The sequence below is a fragment of the Periplaneta americana genome, chromosome 7 (genome assembly GCF_040183065.1).
Source record: "Periplaneta americana isolate PAMFEO1 chromosome 7, P.americana_PAMFEO1_priV1, whole genome shotgun sequence".
NCBI lineage: Eukaryota > Metazoa > Arthropoda > Insecta > Blattodea > Blattidae > Periplaneta > Periplaneta americana.
Genome location: NC_091123.1, coordinates 172,804,780 through 172,828,015, shown reverse-complemented (window position 1 = coordinate 172,828,015; position 23,236 = coordinate 172,804,780). Strand labels below are relative to the sequence as shown.

The window sequence follows — 23,236 nt, the reverse complement described above, 5'->3', positions numbered from 1 at the left end:
ACCACCAGAATATTTTCTAAATTCTCCACAGTTAACCTTTGCCTTTTGTCACTGAGAATCATTTTGAAAGCAGAAAAACTTCTTTCAACCGAAACTGATGTGAGAGGCGCAAATTTTAAATTAGGTACAATAGAAACATCAATACTTACTGGAACATTTACACTTTCCCCCGATATCACTCTTGATACTTTTTCCAACAATGAAAATCCTACATTCTTATTTAATACGTTGTCCCACTTATTTTTAACTTTTTTCCCAGTTTCGCCCAAAGCAGAATGTATGTTCACTTGAGCTTCCTTTACTATTGCTATTTGTCTACAAAGAGATTGTTTTTCACGTTCTAATTGTTCAATGCTTGCATGTATGAAAGAAAAGTTTGATGTTATGTAGGCAATATCGTTTTTCACTCGTGAGTTATTCAGACAATCTTTCACTGCTTTCACACACGCTGCACTATCAGTTTCAGGTAATTTATCAATAACTGTGACCACTTCTTTAAAATACTTAGAATAATACACCACTGACTGAATCCAGGTTCCCCATCGTGTAACAACCGGCTGAGGTGGGAGTGGGATGTCTGGAAAGTTCTCTCTGAATATTGAAATCCTGGATGGGGCTTTACAAAAACATTTTTTTGTGTTAGAAATAAACGAATTGACAAGAGGAAATTTATTCCGGATTGTTTCAGAAACCCTGTGAAGGCCATGTGCTAGACAGGTTACATGCGTTAGGTTAGGATAAAATGTTTTAAGAAGTGGAGCTGCAGCAACCTTGTATGAGGCAGCATCAGTGCAAAACAACAGAACTTTAGAATCGTCTATATTACCTGAGTATAAAGACTGTAGGCCTTTATTTACAAAATAAGCAATGGCTTGGCTATTCACTTTCGAAAGTTCCTTAACACATACGAGGTGTGGAATCGAAGTTCCATCAGGACTAAGTTTTCCTACTACCATATTTGCTATATACCTATTCATAGGATCTGAGGTTTCATCCACAGAGACCCATATGTAAGAATCACCTATATCCTCCCGAATGGAAGCTAAAGTTTCATTGTATATTCTGTCTAAGTAATTTTTTCTTAGGGTCGACTCAGATGGGATATTTTGTTTGCAGTATTTTTGTAAAAACTGTCTTAAAACCGGATTTTCAATTGCATTCCAGGGAATGTTAGCAACAACAAACGCTCTGGTTAAATCAGCATAGAAATTGCTGCTGAGATTGGATGAAGTAAGCTGTGTTAGTAAAGTTTGTTGCAGTTGATTTTTCTGCTGAGCTTTAGCCTTATGAGCCGCTCCTTGCACATGCTGCTTTAGGTGGCACTTCTTTTCTTGCGAAATCTAAAAATGTAAAGTAAACTGAATTAAAATAAAATCCTAATTGTTGTATTGCCGTATTTCTATCACAAAGTTAGTGGGTTCGAACAATCAAAATTTTAATGACCTGCAAATACTTTAACTATCGGAATTTAAAAGGTTAAAGTGTAGTGGTCTTAAAAAGAATTATACCTCAGGATAGCTCAGTCAATGTATAAATATTATAGGCGTACTCATTAAAATTAATAGAATTTATATATTTCAACTATTGTTACATACCTGTTTGCTACAAATCTTGCAGAATATTATTTTTCCATCATAAGTGAATTCTGAATATTCTGTTAGCCATTGCCGGATCAATGTAGATTTTGCACTTATATTTTTCGGCATTATCGCGTTAAACTTCACAGGAAAACGTCCTACCGCTCAAAACTTCTCAACACAAATAAGGTGAGGGAAAGAGCAACTGTTAACGAGCATTCAAATGAACCGTTGTTATTGAGATTCAATTGGACAAAAATACAAAGTTCCACTTATTGTTGCATTTCCTGGTAGTGTTAACACTAGGAGGGCCATTCTTTTAAATATTTTGTAACGGTTTACCCTACTAATTCGCAGTTTTACGACTTTTCATAAATATTTCAAAAACACTCTTTCTCCAAAAATTGTGATTTTATGACACTCTGAAGGGCAGTACAGCTAATCGGTTTCAGACCGAAAACAGTCATTTTTATAGTATAGTATATCTCTGAATCGGTAGCAGCACATGTTGTGATTGTTGCCTGCTTCAAAACTAAGGTTGGTTCTTTGTTGGCATTTATGCCTCCAAACATGTTAAATTCGGTGAAATCTATTGCGAGTGTCGTGAGATTCAAAACATTTTGTTTCCTTTATCAGTGGTTTCATGGCCGGTGTGAAGCAAACTTTCCACTTTTTAAATGCCTTAAATTTCGCAGTGAATGCATGTATAAATTATAAAAAGTAAGAGTAAAATGCGAAACTTTACAGTGAGTTAGGCATTTTTAGGCGAATATTAACAAATTAGGCTCTAATAACCGTTTTAGGGCATTTTAGGGCACTATAAAACTCTTTGAATACCCTTCAATTTCCATGAAACTCAAATATTAATAATCATTTTTACTTTTCTCCTAAAGAAACAAAATAGGCATTTGCCCTAGAATCCGATGTCTGGTTATTATCTAATACCTAGGTATTAAACACTATGTGCACAAGATACAAAATATGGCGGGGACTAAAAAGTTAAATATAAATATAGTCCCGGCTGTAAAAGAATTACATACACTTGTTAAGGATGTCATAGTAGGTACCTATAAGTAATAATTAGGCCTACATGGAAAACATTTAGTTAGCGTAGACATAAACCCCAACTATCATGTATTAAACGCAATGTGCACCAGACCAAATATAACAGAACCAAAAATATATTAAATATAGGCCCTACTGTAAAATAATTACAGAAATTCGTTAAGGATATCGTAGTACATGAGAAAAATTGATACTAAGCCTACGTCCAAAACCAACCCCACCTATTAGGTATTAAACAATGCGCACAAAATACAAAGTGAAAGTTAAATATAACTATAGGACCTACTATGAAAGGTTACAGATACTGGTTAAGAACATTATAGGGTAATTTGAGGTAGGCCTAGGCCTGTTTGTTTAATTTTCTCTGTCCGAAACAAACGTCAATATAGGCTATAAGTTTACCAGGCGTCCTGTATTTAAAAAAAAAAAAAGTCCCCTTTACCTAGGTGTCCGGCGTCCCCGTAATGTTTGTCTGAACGCGAAAAAGTCCCATATTTCAATCAAACTTTATTCTGTAATGTAAAAATAAAAAAAATTCTCTAATTGATGTTTACTTCATAAATTAATGTTAAAAGTATTGTTTTGATTTGTATAAATGTTTCAAATATTTGATTTTGAAATAAGCAAACATGAATGAACTATGAATAGATGTATGAAAGGCAGGCTATGATTAAACAAAAGGATAAATACAAACTACTATCAAGTGACGTAAATAAATTGACATTAATAAACACTGTTTAAAGGTAATAGTGTTCTTTCATTTGTTAACTTTCATGTTTCAATCTTACTTAATACATTTTTCAGTAACTTCTAACATCAGTTTCGTTAAAAAAAAAAAGTCTATAGTAAAAGTGTCTCGTATTTTCATGAGGAATTTATGGCAGGCTTAATCATTAAAAACATTATGCTTTAATCCATTGCAGCGAGGCTATTAATATGCATCCAGTGTATCTGCCTATGAAATATTACCGTTTTTTTTTTCGTTGTTGGTAACTCTATAGCTTTTATGGTTGTGCTAACAGATGGAGTTACTTGTCAACAATGTGACGCTGAAACGTGTGTTCAGGTTACTGCCCAGTTACAGGTTACTGCCCAGTTACAGTCCTGATGTATTTTATATTTTTGATGATTGGTTAATTAATATTAACCCAGCACACTCACATTCATACAAATTTCCAGACTCGATAGACACCCAGGGAATTGTTCTTCTTCAAGAAAAATTCACCGAGAGCCGAGCCCGGGAATCGAACCCGGGACCTTCTGATCTGGAAGCCAGCATGCTGACTAACAGACCACGGAAGCAGTCAAATATTACCGTGATTTATATTTTTTGTGTTTAAAATCAAACCCAGATCTTATATTCCACTAGATGTACAGTGATCTTCCCATACGGGACATTCATACCATACAGCTTTTTTGCTCGACATCAGCAGATTTATTCTGGTGCCACTACCCAGCAAGTCTTGTCCCTTCTATCTATTTGTGTTCGAAGGTTGAGAAGGAAAAAAATGATCAAATTATATATATATCTCGAAATTTCGATAAGTCGAAGTATTTTCAGAGTTCCACAGCAGTTTGACATTCGGGTGTTCTTAGAGGCAGCTTTGTGGGAGAGATGGACTAATCTGCAGTGTTGTTTTCTAATGCCAGGCATTCGGCAATAAAGTCATTTGACCTCTTGCATTCCAATATTTTTCAAAGATATTATCATGGTCAGCCACTGAAGCACAGATTTTGAGGTGTTCCGAATCCATTTCTTGGTTTGAGTTGCACAATGGGCAGTTAGGGGACTGATATATTCCAATTCTATGCAAGTGTTTGGCCAAACAGTCATGGCCTGTTGTCAATCTAAATGCAGCTACAGACGATTTGCGTGGTAAATCGGGAATTAACTGTGGATTATGATGCAGAGAGTTCCATTGTTCTGTTAAGTGACCTAAGTTCTAAACTGTCAGCCAAGTTACAGCGACCTCAGAATATGTGCGTCAGATACGTGTGCAACATCCGACGATATGATTACATATCACCGTCCTTCGGAAGTCTTTCATGGCTCCTACTTAAAGAACGCAGAACTTTACACTCTTTGTCTTTACTCTTTCGAATTCTGCACACCTCAACACCAAATTACCTTTCGTCTCGTTTCTCTTATCTATACTCTAACCATGACGTAAATACCAGATCACTTATCTGTGGCACGCTAAGTATACCTCTTCGTAGAACATCTTGTTATTCATCATCTTTTACAGCATCCACCTCGCATCAATGGAATTCCTTGCCACAAAGTATTAGGGGCTGCAAGACAATAAACACCTTTAAAAATAGCTTAAAAGATAACCTTATTAGCATTTCACTCCAATCATACTGATTTAAACTATCACTGACTACATTTCTTTAGACATCATCCTGATAGTGCTGTATTTTCAAAATTGTCTCATAATAATCTCTATTATCTAATATTATTTGAAATATATTAACATTCTATGTATTTTAGCTTAATTCTGCTACACAGTTTATTTCAGTGTTTAATTAATAGTTCATAGTATTTTGTTGTTTAATTCGTATATAACTCTTGTATACATGTAACTCTCATCTAAATCAAATTGTTGAATTCTTTGTAAGTTCATGCATATGTATTAATACTTTTTGCTTTTTGAGTGGAAGAGAAGGCCTTACAGCCTTAACTCTGCCAGCTAAAATAAATCATTATTATTATTATTATTATTATTATTATTATTATTATTATTATTATTTTGTTTATCCAATGCCATCAGGTTGTCTTTTCGACATTTCTGGTCTTCTCTCCTGGCCGTGGCTTAGTTGTAACCCACTTCTGAGGTTGGGGCGCCTGGAAGGCGGAGTTACATTACCCCGATGATGTGATAGGATGATTATGATAATGTGGTGCCAGGAGAGGTCTTAAATCTAAACTTAACCTAAATTCCAGACCATGGACGAACACAGGAATAATCCCCAGGGTACCTAATATTAATTGTCTCTAAAGACAATTGTTTCAGTATTTCAGTGTTTACTTCTGATTTCGGTATTTCTTCTGTTAAATTTAGATTATATTCTATATTTTAAGTATTGTCGTATTGTTTGTTGCAGGATCCGGTGACTGTTGTGGACTTGACCCAGGAGTCGGACGAAGAAATGTTTCCAGTGGATGGAAGTGGTGACTCAGCGTCTCGTCCGTCATGTGCATCTTCATCTGCGCCGGCTGCGGCTGCAGACTCCCCTGTTTCTCCAGCCCACAATTCCACCAGCAGTAGATTTGTTCCTTGCAACACGCCTCCACGTGTGGTACCACCTCCTTTAATTCGTTTCCGACTTCCCTCTTGTCGTTATCAGTGTGGTAGCAATGGTGATGCGGCAGAAGTTCCCCCCATGCCGAGCAATGCACCACAACCTACAGAGCACCATTGTGGTGGGCTGTATGGCAGTTGCCTTCATACTCATGGACGATCTATTCCCTGGGCTCACGGGCACAGTGGGCCTGCCACACACTCTTACCCATCCACCACAGCTCCACATGGTTATTGTCTAGGTGAGTGGTTTGCATTAATTGTATTGTCTTAGTTGGAATAATTTTGTCAAGAAAATAGTTCGATTAATTAAAATGTGTCTCAGTGAAACGTACAGCAGAGTTCATATAGGTCAGTTTCTGTCAGATGCGTTTCCAATTCACTGTGGGCTAAAGCAAGGAGATGCACTATCACCTTTACTTTTTAACTTTGCTCTAGAGTATGCCATTAGGAAAGTCCAGGATAACGCAGAGGGTTTGGAATTGAACGGGTTACATCAGCTGCTTGTCTATGTGGATGACGTGAATATGTTAGGAGAAAATCCACAAACGATTAGGGAAAACACGGGAATTTTACTGGAAGAAAGTAAAGAGATAGGTTTGGAAGTAAATCCCGAAAAGACAAAGTATATGATTATGTCTCGTGACGAGAATATTGTACGAAATGGAAATATAAAAATTGGAAATTTATCTTTTGAAGAGGTGGAGAAGTTCAAATATCTGGGAGCAACAGTAACAAATATAAATGATACTTGGGAGGAAATTAAACACAGAATAAATATGGGAAATGCCTGTTATTATTCGGTTAAGAAACTTTTATCATCCAGTCTGCTATCGAAAATTCGCCTATTTCGCTCTGCGGTTAGGTCTGGACTTTCATAGTAAGGAGCTGCTCTCTGACAGCCTTGAATGCTAACAACTGCTCTGCTCTGTATTTAGTGTACTTATACAGTGTGTTTCCTGTTTCAATTGTGTTTAGATAGCATTAAGTGTAATATTTGTAACTTAAAATTCGGACGTATAATTATATTCTTACTGTACTGGAAATGTTTTACAGATCCATCACTACAAAGGCTTTCTCCTTTCCAATATGGGCAGCCTTCACAAATGCATACGAATGGAGGTTTCCCTTATTTTCCCTCTTTGCCTGGAACTGGGCCTGCGCCTCCACGCATCTATCCCCTCCATGAGCGGCTGTGGCACTCTCAGCAACGTATGCAGGAAATCCAGAGACGACGCCTTGACACGCACACTATGCATCTCCAGAGGTATGTGAATATTCATTAATTATTTCTCTTGGTTCATTGTTAAAACTTAGACTGTTGATTATTTGAAGTCTGTAGGATAATTTTAATATCTCGATGCTACGGTTCCAACTAATCGAATTTTACATGAAAATGTTTCTCTAATGAAAGGAATAAAAATCAAAATCATACATACAGTACTTATTGAGTAAAACAGTATTAACATATAGGGGAACATTTTTTTTAATGAGAAAAGTATTCATTTGTTAGTAATATGGCATTAGAAGTTTTGTTGTGCTCTATCTAAGGAATAAACTGTTAAAATCTGCACAGTTACATTACTGCGATCCTGTATCCTCGTATGGGAATAGTTAACTGCCTGACTAACGAAAATGAGAAAGTCTTAATTAACCAGATCGGGAATTCTTATAAGTAGGGGCGGATGTTGATGACCTAAAAATCTACTTAAAATGATCATTAAAATGCCCTTAAACTAATGGAAAAATTATATAAAATTAAAAGAAAATGACATTTAAATATTATTAAATAGTATTCGCACCACAACTTCTTAAAAATTAGTTACCTTGTTTCATTGATTGCCCTGCAAATCTCAGAGATAGGAGGCAACTTCCTGGAATTTGATTAAGATACAGGGAAAAGGCCTCCAAAACAAAATGAAGGTTTTAAGGGAAAATTATAGATTTTAATGAGGGTTTACAATGTATTTCAATCAGGGGTGGTCCATGTCAGTGCCTTCATTCTCCGTCTCCTCCTCCTGCTCTTCACTTCACCAGATCTTCCAGATGAGGGAGTGTGAATGACAAAACAAATTGTGGGAGCAGCGTGCATTCTTGCAATCTTTGTATTAAAAATACTGTCTACTAAAGTAGATATCCCTTCTGAACCATGTTGGGGACACAACGTCCTGTCCAGGACACGGTGAAAGTTTCCCCCCTTCCAAACATAAATTCTGGACACCCTCGTACCGACAAAAGAACAGTAGCGGTCTCATTACAGACAATGCGAAATAGTACCTGCACAGTCTGTTGTTCCTAGTACCCTCATGAACTCAAGCTTCATGACTGTGATGATATCAAACTACCCATCATTACAAATCTGATGTTATTTCTTAATTGTTTTATGATGCTAGGAAACTTGCTTCGTTCATTCCCTAAAAATTGACTCTTGCCGTAAAGTATAACATTATATAACTTGTTTTATAATATACTGTTGTAACATTGTGACCTTTTTAGCCGCCCACGGGAAAACTTGTTCCTGGATATGTATCAACAGCCGCAACAACAGCCACAACCACAACAGCAGCCACACCACCACCCACCGCGCATGTCTTCGCAACAGCAACAACAGCAGCAGCAGCAACAGCAACAACAAGGGCATCATTCCTATGGAATCCATCATCACCATCCTCATCACCACCATCATCAACCACCTTTGCCTACTCCTCAGCAGCCCACTGTTTACAGCCGCCCAGAGGTGGTACCTACGCCTGGTCCCTCTGCTATGATACCACCGCCTGCTCCTCCTTCTATGGTGAGTCAGATTTGTCACTTACTGAATGATTTCATATTATAATAAATATTGTTATAATTGAAAAATAATTGTATTCTCTCTTCCAAAGTATGTTATTGCTGTAGATATTGACGATAGGATCAATTTTAAGTTGTTTGAGGATCCCTACATTCCGACGGTGGTCTGCAGTTTTTGGATGAATCACATTTCGACTGTTGTTAACCTTCTCTCGTTAGTTCATCACACTTCCTAATTGTCCATGCCTCGCTGTCATAAACTAGAGTTGGTCGTGCAAGGGTTTTATATATCTTGAGCCTTGTACGTCTTTGTAATTTGGATGATTTGAATACATTGTTAATAGTTCTGGTAATTTTTATAAATTTATAAATTTTGCTAGTCATATCATCATTTATGTATGATAAATTATAACCTATATAATTAAATGAATTCACACGTTCTAATAATGTATTATTTATAATAATTTTGCATGGAATTGTATCTTTTCCTAAAACTGCCATCACTTTAGTTTTTTCAGTTGATGTTTCCATGTTAAATTTTGAAGCAGTTCTTTGTAAGTTGTAAACTGCTCTTTATAAATCATCTTATGAATAGAATAACTGGCATATTATACACTTTCACTTATATACCTAGTCATTGTGGTATACCTGGAAACGAGAAAATGATATCTCTCTCCAATGCTTTTGCTTCAGTAAAGTCTCATTTTACAAACCTATGGATCAACAATTGGCTCTCTTCTGACAAAGGAAAAATTTTACAGTCTATACAAAAGAAACCAAATGACCTGGAAATGTACAAAAACTTGCCCAGACATGTTCAATCATTTTTAACAAGGGCCAGAACAGGTCACATTGTCACTCAATTGTACCTACACCGATTTCACATTTCTGATAATCCTACTTGTCTGTGGTGTAATAATCATGATGAAGATCTGGAACACATTCTTCTATACTGTCCATCCATAAACCACAAAAGAAGTAAATTAAAATCATCAGTACCAGTTGCAGAAGACACAGCCCTGCAGTATATATTGACTACACCCCGACTCTGGCTACTAGCAACAGGCATCTATAATGAACACTGATCAAAATACCCCTCATTTCTCGTGAAAAACAACAGAAATTCAATATCCCGAATTTAAAAGAAAACCTACAAATTAAACCAAACCCTTTAACTCTATTAAATATAGAATATAATCTAAATTTAACAGAAGAAATACTAAAATCAGAAGTAAACACTGAAATACTAAAACAATTGTCTTTAGAGACAATTAATATTAGATATCCTCCACAAAACTGGCTTCATTTATACACTGACGGATCCTTGATCTCCAGAGAACAAGGTGCTGGTGCAGGTGTTACGTGCTGTCTCTTCTCACTTTATAGATCTCTTGGATATGGAACAACAAGTTTTGATGGTGAAATCATTGCAATAAATGAATGTCTCAGGAATCTTCTATGCCACATCAATAAATTTAAAAATGCAGTTATATTGTCAGACTCCAAAGCAGCTATTCTATCAATCGTCTCTAAACACACACTTTCATCTCAAACAGCAGAAATAACTAAAATGCTCTCACAATTAATATCACTCAATAAAAGAATTGTATACCAATGGATACCATCCCATTGTGGAATCCTGGGAAACGAGAATGCGGATGCTTTAGCAAAGAAGGGCAGCACTGCTACTTACAGACCTGTTACTAAATCTACGTATTACTCTGTGAAAAGATTTATTAAATCTACATACTTAGACTTCAACAAACAAAATTTGATAACACAATCCCAAGGGAAAAAATGGAACTCTCTGCATCAAAATCCACAGTTAATTCCCGATTTACCACGCAAATCGTCTGTAGCTGCATTTAGATTGGCAACAGGCCATGATTGTTTGGCCAAACACCTGCATAAAATTGAAATATATCAGTCCCCTAACTGCCCATTGTGCAACTCAAACCGAGAAATGGATTCGGAACACCTCAAAATCTGTTCTTCAGTGGCTGGCCATGATAATATCTTTGAAAAATATTGGAGTGCAAGAGGTCAAATGACTTTATTGTCAAACGCCTGGCATTAGAAAACAACAACAACAACATTTTATACTACGTGAGAATGCTATTTACTTTTTACATTTACTAACCTTTATTGGTTGTAGAAATAAAAGAATAGCATGAAACCTAAAATTAGATATTTATGGAAGATATGTTTTGAATGAATTGAGAAACGGTTAAGGCATGTAATTACTAATCTTTATTGCAAATAATAATGTGTAGGCTATGGCATAATTTTAATTGCATCACATGATATATATAGTCTTGTTACCTGGATTATACCTGTACCAAATAATTTTTCATTGAACGTTAGAAATACTTTTTGATAAGTTTTCATAAAGCATCTCTACAACAAAATGTTCATTCTATACACTATGAATTCTGAAAATTTCACTTTTGGTTTTTCTATTAAAGATCTAGGTTTAATCCTTACATACAATTTAAATTTTCAAAAACACGATAATGAAATCATAGGTGAAAGAAATTATAAGAATTATGAAAAGGGAACTTTCGCGAGTCAATTTTAATTTTAAAATAACATGGAACTTATTGTTATAGTACATGTTGGGTGCTAATGTAGGTTGGCATTTTTCAGTCTTGGATATTGATTCAAATTTGTTGTTGTGTTTTCTAATGCCAGGTGTTTGACAATAAAGTCATTTGACCTTTTGCACTCCAATATTTTTCAAAGATATTATTATGGTCAGCCACTGAAGCACAGATTTTGTGGTGTTCCGAATCCATTTTTTGGTTTGAGTTGCACAATGGGCAGTTAGGGGACTGATATATTCCAATTCTATGCAGGTGTTTGGCCAAACAATCATGGCCTGTTGCCAGTCTAAATGCAGCTACAGACGATTTTCGTGGTAAATCGGGAATTAACTGTGAATTATGATGCAGAGAGTTCCATTTTTTTCCCTTGAGATTGTATTATCAAATTTTGTTTGTTGAAGTCTAAGTATTTAGATTTAATAAATCTTTTCACAGAGTAATACGTAGATTTAGTAACAGGTCTGTAAGTAGCAGTGCTGCCCTTCTTTGCTAAAGCATCCGCATTGTCGTTTCCCAGGATTCCACAATGGGATGGTATTAATTGGAATACAATTCTTTTATTAAGTGATATTAATTGAGAGAGCATTTTAGCTATTTTTGCTCTTTGAGATGAAGGTGTGTGTTTAGAGACTATTGATAGAATAGCTGCTTTGGAGTTTGACAATATAACTGCATTCTTAAATTTATATTGATTCAAATTTTATTCATTGTTTACATTCATAGGACATTATGATCAGTGAAACTTCTTATAGGCAATTTTTGTACATGGATTTCGTCAACTTTTTGTTTCTTTTTATGATTTATTTTTTCTCTTTTTAACCTTTATTTTTCCTCTTCTGTTTGTCTCTGTTTCACTGCCATGTACAAACATACAAACCAAACTTTTGTTGGACTCGTAACACTGATGCGGAAATATGTATAATAGCTTCTTGTAACTTTATAATGCTACATGTCAGTTTACCCTTGGATGCTTTTGCAATTAAAACATATGTTTGTGCAGGTACCTCCTCCTGATGTTGACCTGCTTGTGCCGCCGCCTGGCTCCATGGTTCCTGATATTCAGACTGAAATAGTTGTTCAGAGCTCACCACCTGGCATGGCCATGTAAGTACTTATGCCTCATTTTTTCAGTTATATAATGATCTAGGAATGAGTGCAATTGCCTGCTCATAACCTAGTAAGCAGCAAACCTTAGTTTAATCAGCTAGTGTAGGTTTGGGAACACACCTAACTTGAAGTTGGTGCAGTAGATCTTGCAAAGTCGGAGTCTTGATGTGCCCCTCCTGAAAATCAGTTCAGTTCAGTTTTATGTGCGTTGTTCTGATGTGTTGATATTTTATCTTTTTAAGGGAGAGCTCACATCAACACGTGCATCACCATCTATATCACTACCACCCACCTGGCCGCATGCACCACCTACATATAAGCATTGCACCTACTATGGTAAGTACTTTCAGTTTTAAAATTCATAATATCTAATTGTTTATTGTACAAATATATATATGAAGTGTCGAATTCCAAAACTGTCTAAATCCATTTTAGAAAAAATTGAGATAATGGCGGTTTTGTCATCTACCTAAATGTATCTAGCAATTTTGTAATGATTGTTGTGCCTAAATTCCCTCTTTCCTTCCATAAATAAGCTTCAAATATGACGAACACTGCAAACAATTAGGAAAAAAGTTATCAGTTTTTGACATTTCCTGAAAATTGTTAAGAATGGATGTAGACAGTTTTGGAATTGGAGGCTTCATATACAATATATATATATATATATATATATATATATATATCATGTGTATTTCAAACTATAGTACAATAGTACATCGGGAATTAACATTGTCGTAAGAAAAACATGTATAAAAAAAATTGAAAGTGGTATTTCTTGTAAGTGGCCATGTGTAATAAATTAGCAGGCCTGATTATTGCCAACTAAAATTCTGTTTAATGGCATTAATCTTGAAACAGTAGATTATTGTACTACACAAGAAAAGATTTTATTTATTGAACTGTATGGAAACCATTCTTTAAAGAAAAAGGGTTATGTAACCTAATAACAAAAAAATCTTTGAAATGAAAAACACAACTGAAATTATAATAGTAACATCATGATATATTTTGAACCGCCTAACCTAAAACTGAAAATATTTTGTCAAAGGATCATGTATGTAATATTATATATTGTAGTTTGAAATACACATGATATGTGTAGGTTTTTGCAGTCCAGTGTACAACATTGATTCAATAATGGGTTGGTTATAGCTTTAAAGGTATCTAATTGTAAAAAGATGTGCTGAATCGCAGGTGCTCATAATATTCCAAATATGAATTGAAATGCTTTTGAAGCAGACTTCCCTGCTGTCACCTGAATGTTTGAATTGGTATCATCATGAACAGTAATGAAAACAGCACTTTACATGCAAATCTTTGGTCCTAGTAACTGTTTTTGATTCAGGAGAATTCATGTTTAGCTCATATGAAATACTGGGTGTTCAGTTCAAAATGTGTCTTGGCTCGCTGCATGCCGTCATGTGGCTAGCTGATGAGCCTAGAGAATTCAATCTTCCTACACTTCCGCAGCTCAGGTGTATAATCTAAGAGGCAGAGAAGTTGGCTAGCAAGTACGGCGTTCATTCTGAAGAGTACGTGCCGATACGTACGGTAACGCCGGTAGTGGCAGGAATGTGAACTGTTTGGAAATACGTACTGTCGAGATATGGGGAGAGGGTTAAGACGATTACTTACGTATTTGTTGACATTAACTTCGACGGTCAACATGGACACGGAGCATTTGATTTGTGTTGTGGAATGTTACCGTACGCAACCGATGATAACAAATACCCTGCGTACGACTTGCCGGCGCAAAACACAGTTCGAAAGAGGTTATGGTAGCACACAGACCGTACAGACCACCATCTGTTGCTACGACGTTCAAGTTATACCGTACACGTTCTCAAGTTCAGATTGAAGAACGCCTTAAATAATAGGCAACTTCTCTAACATATAAACTGAAACTCGCTTCAAATCGGTGACCCAACAACAGTGACGTCATGACACACTTTGAAATGAACATCCAGTAGACAACTATTTTTATTACTGTGAATAAGAAACTGTTTATGAATGATGTAATTAGTACTTCGACATTTAGGTAAAGAAGTTACATATATTTTAAGAGCAGCTGCTGGCCACTTTTGAAATTCTGTATTGTATATATAAATATCTTTTGCTACCTATGAAAAAAAGAGAGAAGATTCTGCAAGGTTAAACACCTCTCTGAATATTTTACTTCACATTGTTGACATTGCCATAAGATAAAACATCTCATTAGAAATATCTGTTTTCCAGGCGGCTGGTAGTCCTCGGCCACAGGAACTCGTGTTTCCTCCTGTATTACCACCTGAGTTGATGCCATTCCCATTCCTGGCTCGCCACATGACAGCACGGCTTGAAGACTACATGCGTGTTGTGGAACAACGTCGTCTGGCACAGATGAACCGTGGTGCTACTCAGGACACCATTGAGCGCTACACTTTCCCTCATAAGTACAAACAGGTGCGAGATTTTACCAAATTTAATTTTATTAATATTAGCAGGTGAAGTTATTGCCGAAAATAGTTATGTCATTAGGCAATATATCCTAATTTCTCATAAAGAAAAATTATTGTGCAGCTATAAAAAATCAGTTTTAAGAATTTTACGGAAATACGTGTTTCAGCATCCCTCATACCGAAAAAAAAAAAAGTCCCCCCCCCCCCCATTATCTACAAGTCGATTCAACTGAAAATTATGGTCCTTCAAATACATTCCTTTCTATCAAAAGTTTCAGGGTTTTTATTTGACGAAATAATAGAATACTCAACAATCATGATTTTATAAGTTCATATATGAGGCGTTTAGTTGCAAAATCAGATACATCACTAAAACATAATTTTTCTGTTTTGCAAGGAACCAAGGATTTGCAACCAATACTATTCTTTCAGCATACAAATCCATGTGATGTATCTGGCTTTGGAGCATAACAATGCTATAGCAGTTGTAGAATCATATGAAGATATGAAATGTAACATTGACTCATTTTAGAAAAAAAAAAAATGATGTATCTGATTTTGCAACTACACGCCTCATATAGTCATTGACGAACCATGGCCTGTGGGCTGCTTATTTTCTTCTTGCCCCCAAGAGTTTGACAAAATATGTAAAAATGTGGCCTGCATAAGAGTTTGTGTTATTGTTTTCATCTTGCAGTTCTGGATATAAAATTCGCTTTCATACTTTAAAAAACTGCATAAACTTTCAAAATGTGCATCAAGAAATGTTCAGATGTCCAATGTATTTTTTTGTGGAGTGTAAAGGTAACTCCATTAAAATTTTATTTAGTTATTGTTCAGCGTGTTTATAATTAATATGTACTGCTTCAGCATTTGATTTCTGAAATATTTATGATAAATATGGTATGGTAGTTGAACATACGTACAGGATATAAAATTAAAGTAATTATTATTAATAACATCTTAGTACAAAGTAGAATTGGCAAAGAACATAGTGGTGAAGGCGACTAAATGTATGCTATTCGTTTCTGTTCTATTTTGTTTAATCATTATTAATTTTAGAAGAAAGTTAATTCTTACAGTCTTCTTAATTTTAGATAAAAATCACTTTGCCTTACCTGCATAAAAAAGTGTTGTAGTTGTGAAAAAATACATCAGACCTCATTACGAGACTGAACATACAAGTTCGATTATTTGACTGGAGATCTTCGAAATACTAAAATAAACAATTTAAAGACGTCACTTGTCAATCAGAAGAATATTTTCGAGAGGCAGTTCATTGTTAATGCATCATAATATGTGCATGCTAGTTTTGTTGAGGCTTATTACTGCTTACGCTCCTCAAATTTGAATTCATTCATCAAAATAATATTCTTCCACTCCTCTGTTATCCAGTTATTATATTTCAAGGTCCATTTAGTACATAGATATATTTTTTATGTATTTTCATGTCTTAACATTCATTTGTAAGAATTTTATCAAAATACATACTAGTGGCTCGAAACCTTTTTATGGACAGTGGTCATGGAAATGTATTCATTATAGGAAGATTTGAAGTCGAGCTGAATTTCGTGTGATGTCACGTCACTTTTTGTGTGCTTCTTAAAATAAATTGTCTTCACTTATTGCCACTCTGGAGCTCTTACTTCATCTTGTGTTCTTTTTAATTCATTAACTAGAATATTTAATTTAACAAGATGTGTGTAGACTTCGGAATTTGCATTTATTTCATCAGCTGCTTGTCTGTGTGGATGACGTGAATATGTTAGGGGAAAATCCACAAACGATTAGGGAAAACATGGGAATTTTACTGGAAGCAAGTAAAGAGATAGGTTTGGAAGTAAATCCCGAAAAGACAAAGTATATGATTATGTCTCGTAACGAGAATATTGTACGAAATGGAAATATAAAAATTGGAAATTTATCTTTTGAAGAGGTGGAGAAGTTCAAATATCTTGGAGCAACAGTAACAAATATAAATGATACTCGGGAGGAAATTAAACACAGAATAAATATGGGAAATGCCAGTTATTATTCGGTTGAGAAGCTTTCATCATCCAGTCTGCTGTCAAAAATCTGAAAGTTAGAATTTATGAAACAGTTATATTACCGGTTGTTCTTTATGGTTGTGAAACTTAGCCTCTCACTTTGAGAGAGGAACATAGGTTAAGGGTGTTTGAGAATAAGATGCTTAGGAAGATATTTGGGGCTAAGAGGTATGAAGTTACAAGAGAATGGAGAAAGTTGCACAACACAGAACTGCATGCATTGTATTCTTCACCTGACATTTAGGAACATTAAATCCAGACGTTTGAGATGGGCAGGACATGTAGCACATATGGGCGAATCCAGAAATGCATATGGAGTGTTAGTTGGGAGGCTGGTGGGAAAAAGACCTTTAGGGAGGCCGAGACATAGATGGGAAGATAATATTAAAATGGATTTGAGGGAGGTGGGATATGATGATAGAGAATGGATTAATCTATCCCAGGATAGGGACCAATGGCGGGCTTATGTGAGGGCGGCAATGAACCTGCGGGTTCCTTAAAAGCCAGTAAGTAAGGATATTCCATACTCTGTGTCCTTCGTAACTCCTATGCCATAGTGTCATAGTTTAAGGCATCATGCCTGGATTCACCCTATAGAATGAGAGCTGGCTTAAGTGCTCGTGGAGGAAGAATTTTTTTCGTGAAATTTCGGCCAGTGTATGGGTCTGGTGCCCACCTAGCATCTTGATAAATTTGGGAAGCTACAAAAGGTGAAATCTGGTTCTGTGAACCAACTATAACAACTGGGGGATGATTATGCTTGTGATACTCCCGTGTTGGTTCAATGATTGTTGGTCTCTGTTGAGGCATAATAGACACGAGGCCAGTAGTTGGCTGGTGTTGGTGGTTATTGTTATTGTTATTTTTGTTATGTTCTTCATAAAGATTATTCCTGTTTGAGCATTTATTGCTGCTCAGAGGTGGCCCATGGCTTATACTTGTTGTTTAGTCTACTATCTGAAGACAGGTTTGAACCTCACAAGTGACACCAAGAAGGCAACTAAGCCAGGAGATAATTGGGTAGGGATGGCTCATACTGTAGAATGTAAATGAATATTATTTAAATTTATTTTCTAATGTAATGTTTATTGCTGTAATAATGAAGCTTTTATATTGTTATGGTATGTTGAACATAAATGTTAAATAATTACAATATAGGATCATCTGCTTTCTGTTATTCAACGAAATAATAATTAATTGTCAGGTGCATGTAACAATAGCACAACAAAAATCATACTTGAGTAATTTGCAATACTTAATTGGCATGATGTCGAATATAGGTGTTATTGTCGGACCATTGGATCTGTGCCCCTTCAGCGCTGTCGTCGTTCTTGGAAAAGTTAATGCCTGTACTCACTCCATTCCACCTGCTTTCCTCCACCACGTTAAACAGCAGGCCACGAACCTTGCCGAATAGGGATGTTGCGAAACTTCCGTCAAATGGTGTCATAAATAACTGGTCCTCCATGCTACAATATTATTTCTTTCAATCAAAATATATCTTGTATTTCTACATTTTTTAAACCTAAATCCCATGTCTTGAATACCTTTCCGTAGTTTTTCTCTCCAACCTTGGAAATTATTACTTTTCAGTAATTTATTCAATGTTGAAACTTCTTTCTGAACGGCATAACATTGTTGTATCTTTCTTCTTAAAATACATCAGTTCATATCATCTAGAATAATTAATAGTTCCTTTGGTCTATTCTTCTCTGGTGATTCTAGCTTTTCATCTCTTGCACAGACTCCCCCTCTCCTGATTTGCTTTATTAGGATTTCTGACCTGTCTATATAAATTACATAAAATGTTGTATTATTAGTATTAGTTAAGTAAATAATTTTAATACATAATCAATTAAAATAAAATAAGCCTCACCTGTGATATCAGTTGCTCTTTTCGTTGCCTGATTTATAGGAAACAGATATTGACCTGTTTGTTTCTCTTCATTGCAAAATGCTATTACGTACTTAATAATATTTCTTTCGCCACTCCGTGCTACAATATTCATGTTGAGTTGACAACACTGGACTGTAAGTGCAAATATTGTAAACTGTCCCGCAAGAAGGCCAAAATTGTGAGTAATGGGGGACAGAAAGGGAGAGAGATAGAAAAGAGAAAGATAGAAAAGAGAGAGATAGGAATGCAGGGAGAGAAATGAATTACCGAGGCTGAGAAGGAATTACAGTTCAGTTCGCATATCTTACGGGGGCACAGATCCGATGGTCCGACTATACATGTTTGAATGAGGATTTTAGAGAGAAACTTTTTGTGCCAATACTTGAAGGTCAAGATTTATACATTCACGTGACACATGTCTGCCACAGAGTTCAGATACCCTAAGATACCAGTTAAGTTTAATTAGTTGTCTTGACTGAAAGTGTACATCTGATAATGTGTTTCAGGTAAAGAGAAGTACTGACGATACAGAGGACAACACAGAGAAATGTACAATTTGCCTCTCTGAGTTTGAAGACAACGAGGATGTCAGGTAAAAGTGCTGAGCAAGAAATGCACATTTCATTTGTTTAAACATGTTTCTCGAATTATTATGAACATAATTTGGATGTTTACCACAATGTAAACTTATGATTTTTTTGTTGCAGACGTTTGCCATGTATGCATCTCTTCCACATTGAATGTGTGGACCAGTGGCTAGCAACCAACAAGCGCTGTCCAATTTGCCGTGTGGACATAGAGACTCATCTGAACAAGGATTTGCCGTCCACCTGACAGTTGCTGGAGTGTCTAGGCTGCAACCACAAGGACTGACTGACTGATTGACTGATGTACGTCTTCCTTCCCTAGCTGCTGTTTTCCTTGGTTAACTGTATACTCTGTCAGGGTGACTGATCAGGATAATAGTGCTGGCAGAATGTCGTTAAAGTAAATGTGCGTGGGGTGTCACCTCATGTAAGCATTGTGCAGTAAAAGCTCCATTGATATGAAATTTATTTTGAAAAGCTGAAGCTGTATATCATATTCATAACTGATTTACTTCTAATTCTCTATACCTGTCTTGGTCTCCTGGGCTATTAATTATTGTGATTCATGTAGCCTAAATAACTGCTGCACCACAGATCTATTTCTTCCATCTAACATGACATCTTCTTCCTTAAAACCCGCCCTTTAATAGTAATATGCGTTACAAGAGCAGTATGTTGAAGTTTTCATGTTCGAGGAAAAGTTTGGAAAAGCGAAATGTAGTTGAGCTTTTTTAATTTCCGAGAAATGAAAGAAGACATACCGCTCGTGTATCATACATTATTTTGTGCGAAGATCGTTTATTACATACCTGAAAGAGGAATTTCTAATTAGTTGTTTTCTGTTCAATGACTGCAAATTTGCAAAACAAAAATATCTATCTTCAACATTGTTGCTTTAAAATGTTTTCTGTGTTTACTATACTCCAGCAGGCCGCGATATACGTCTGTCTTTTTTTCCCCCCAGTCTATGGAATCTTGTTGAATTTTTCACAGCTTCCTTAATGTTACTTGCATCACGAATGCAGTAACTTTATTGGAGTTCTAGAGTTTACTTAATTTTTGCAAATATTTAAAAACAATAATTAACAATGCAATTTAGGTGAAATTACAGTGGTAAGTTTCCAATTTATAATTATTACTATATTGAACGTCTCTAAAAATAACATGTTAAAAGCCTAAAGCAGTAAAATCAATATGTCACTTAAGCGGTAAGAAGAGGGAAATTGTTATGTGTGTTAGGTTGGGAATACTGAATGTGGAATTTTAGACTTTCCGCGGATTGGTTTTGTGCGGAAACCAAGCACGATCTCGCACAAAATAATTTTATTCCGTAATAATTTTTAATGTTTAAGAAGACTGAAACCACAAACTGGTATTAATAGACAATTGAACAAGACAAAAATATAAATAAATACTTCATCTTCTTTTACTAAAGACTGATTATTTAAATATGACGTATTTCGCATTTTGTATGATTAGTAATTGGCAGGATTTTTAGATCTGAATCCAATAAAAAAATGAGAACATCAAAAATAAAAGAACGACAACTGTCCAATTTACATGACGCAGACACATTAATAGAAAGTTCATAATTACTATGACCTCTGTTTATGTTTCAATTATTGCTGGGTCGTTTGAATATTAGCAACAAGGCCTAGAAATGTTAATTGAAGAAGTAGATTTTGGTGTAAAGCAACCATTTGGGAAACAGAAGACCAAGATGGAATTAGATCTCCAGAAGATTGCTTGTGATAATATGGAATGAATCAAATTGATTCAGGATAAGGTCCAGGCATGGAGCTTTCCCTGGCCCATTTGTTCAGTTTGGTGTATCTGTCACGTGATTTATTGGTTAGCTATGTGATTAGCTATCGGTTGAGCAATTTTTTTTATACTTGTTGCGAAGCCCTCCCGGCAAACTGCCTGTATCCAGCTCTTGCGGTTGGTAGAATAAACTGGATTTTACTGCACATGCAGATGAATGCGAACTTACACAGGGTGTAACAGTGTGAAATGATCAGTCGGGTTACAAGATCTCACTCGGAGTGTAAATGAAATTAACGAACAGAAATTTGTGTAGCTCCCTTAGAGAGATCTCACCATACCCTGACTAGTCAGAATGTGAGGTTTGCCAACTGCGACATTCCACTTTTCCTTTGTGATAGCAAGAGAACTGTCAGGAACTCCCTGATGTTACGGGGGCCCGGGTTCGAGTCGGTTGATACAGTGTTGCCAGGAGTGCGTTACTGTTAATTATTTTGGATGTTTTTACTGCATCTTGTAGTGGCATTGTGTATCGTTTTGCTATGTTACTACATCAGTGCAACGTTAGTGAGAACGGTTCCTGATGACCCGTGTGGATAGAAAGAACATTGTTACGGGTTGCATGGAGTTTTAATATTTAAGTTATTTATCTGCGTTCAGGATGTGGTGTGTGTATATTTTGGTTTGATTTTGTTCCTTGTGAACTGACTGTACATACATGTATTATGGTTCCGTTTGTTGTAACCTCTTGGAGATGGCACTGGTGTTGCGGGTGGCCTGCATTGTGTATTGTTATGTCATATTTACTACTTGATTTTGAAAGAGCGTGTTATTGAAATTCTGATCTCGTATTTGTACGGAGACGAATGGTTGTCTTATTTAATTGCCTTACCCCTCGAGAAAAAAAATAATAAAAATAAAAAAAGAGCCTTACACCCATTGTGTAGAAAATGGGTTATATACAGGTGTACTGTTTCATATATTATGTTTTTATGAAACTTAAAGAGAAAATAATGTCTTCTATTCCACTTTCTTTCCGTCTTCTGTGTAGATGAATTTTATTTGTATAATTCTGCTGTCAGATACTTCGTAATTCTTCTGTGAAGGACTATGCTGATTTTGTGCCAGGTTGTCATTATTACTTCATTTTCTTTCATGTTTTCTTTACCCTAAATTTTGGTGTTAATTAAAGTGATTTTTGTCCGATAAAATTAAAACTAAAGGGGTAAGAAAAGGACACTGAAGTTGTTTGAACCTGTTATAAGGTAGGGAAAGGTATTCAGAATCTGAAATCATAATGAATTTTAATATATCGAGAAGAATTGTGGAAATGAATTCTTGGGCTACCCGGACACTGCTCTACTAGTCTACAGCGAGTAGTTGGAACTCCTCAGGGCTCTATTCCCAGCTTTAAACTGATGCTGGCTGGCTCGGACCGACAACACCCTCAGCAAACTGCTTGTTTCTTGTAATGATTTTAATACATTTTAGCTATCTCAGTATGTAGTGACTGTTGGTTTTGCAAGTAATAAAAATGTTTGAAAACACTGCCTTATGGTTTGGTAAACTTTTACTTTACAAAATACATATTTAATATCCATCCCAAAATTTGTTTCGAATCAAAAAGTTTATGTAGGTACTTGTATGAGCGTTAACTTCATAAAAAGAAAAATATGTGCCGCTCCTATATGTGATCAGTAGGGAAGTGATTTTTAGGTGCTAAAAAGTGAGAAACTTTATTTTTTATGTGCTAAAATTTTTAAAATATTTGCTAAAAACGTAATATTTTATAACAACTATTTAACTCGTACGGAAATTTCAGGCACACATTATTTTTCATATCTAACTAAGCAAATCCAGTATTTTGTTCCCACTTATCCATTTCTTTTATCATACGCCATTCATCCACAACTAAATAATTTGGTCAGGAAGTATCTATATACACTGAGATCTTCAGTTCCCTCAGAAATACTGTTATCCAAAACTGGAAAGTTAATCAGTAAAAGGCGAAAAAGTCTGCATCCCAACAAAGTGGATATGCTTATTTTAGTGAGA

The 23,236-nt window shown here is 35.7% G+C and overlaps 1 protein-coding gene across 3 annotated transcripts in view; it reads left to right on the top strand.

The window, feature by feature from the left end:
• LOC138703733 (bromodomain-containing protein 4B-like) overlaps positions 1-22,731 on the top strand; it is a 73,051-nt gene extending 50,320 nt beyond the window's left edge. For all 3 annotated transcript variants that reach the window (XM_069831859.1, XM_069831860.1, XM_069831862.1), the window contains 8 exons: positions 5,748-6,186; positions 7,001-7,211; positions 8,441-8,738; positions 12,338-12,441; positions 12,687-12,780; positions 14,683-14,889; positions 19,337-19,422; positions 19,538-22,731. In XM_069831859.1, the coding sequence (XP_069687960.1) occupies positions 5,748-6,186; positions 7,001-7,211; positions 8,441-8,738; positions 12,338-12,441; positions 12,687-12,780; positions 14,683-14,889; positions 19,337-19,422; positions 19,538-19,664 (1,566 nt within the window). In that variant the 3' untranslated portion in view covers positions 19,665-22,731. The remainder of the gene's footprint in view (positions 1-5,747; positions 6,187-7,000; positions 7,212-8,440; positions 8,739-12,337; positions 12,442-12,686; positions 12,781-14,682; positions 14,890-19,336; positions 19,423-19,537) is intronic.
• Positions 22,732-23,236: the final 505 nt, after the last annotated feature.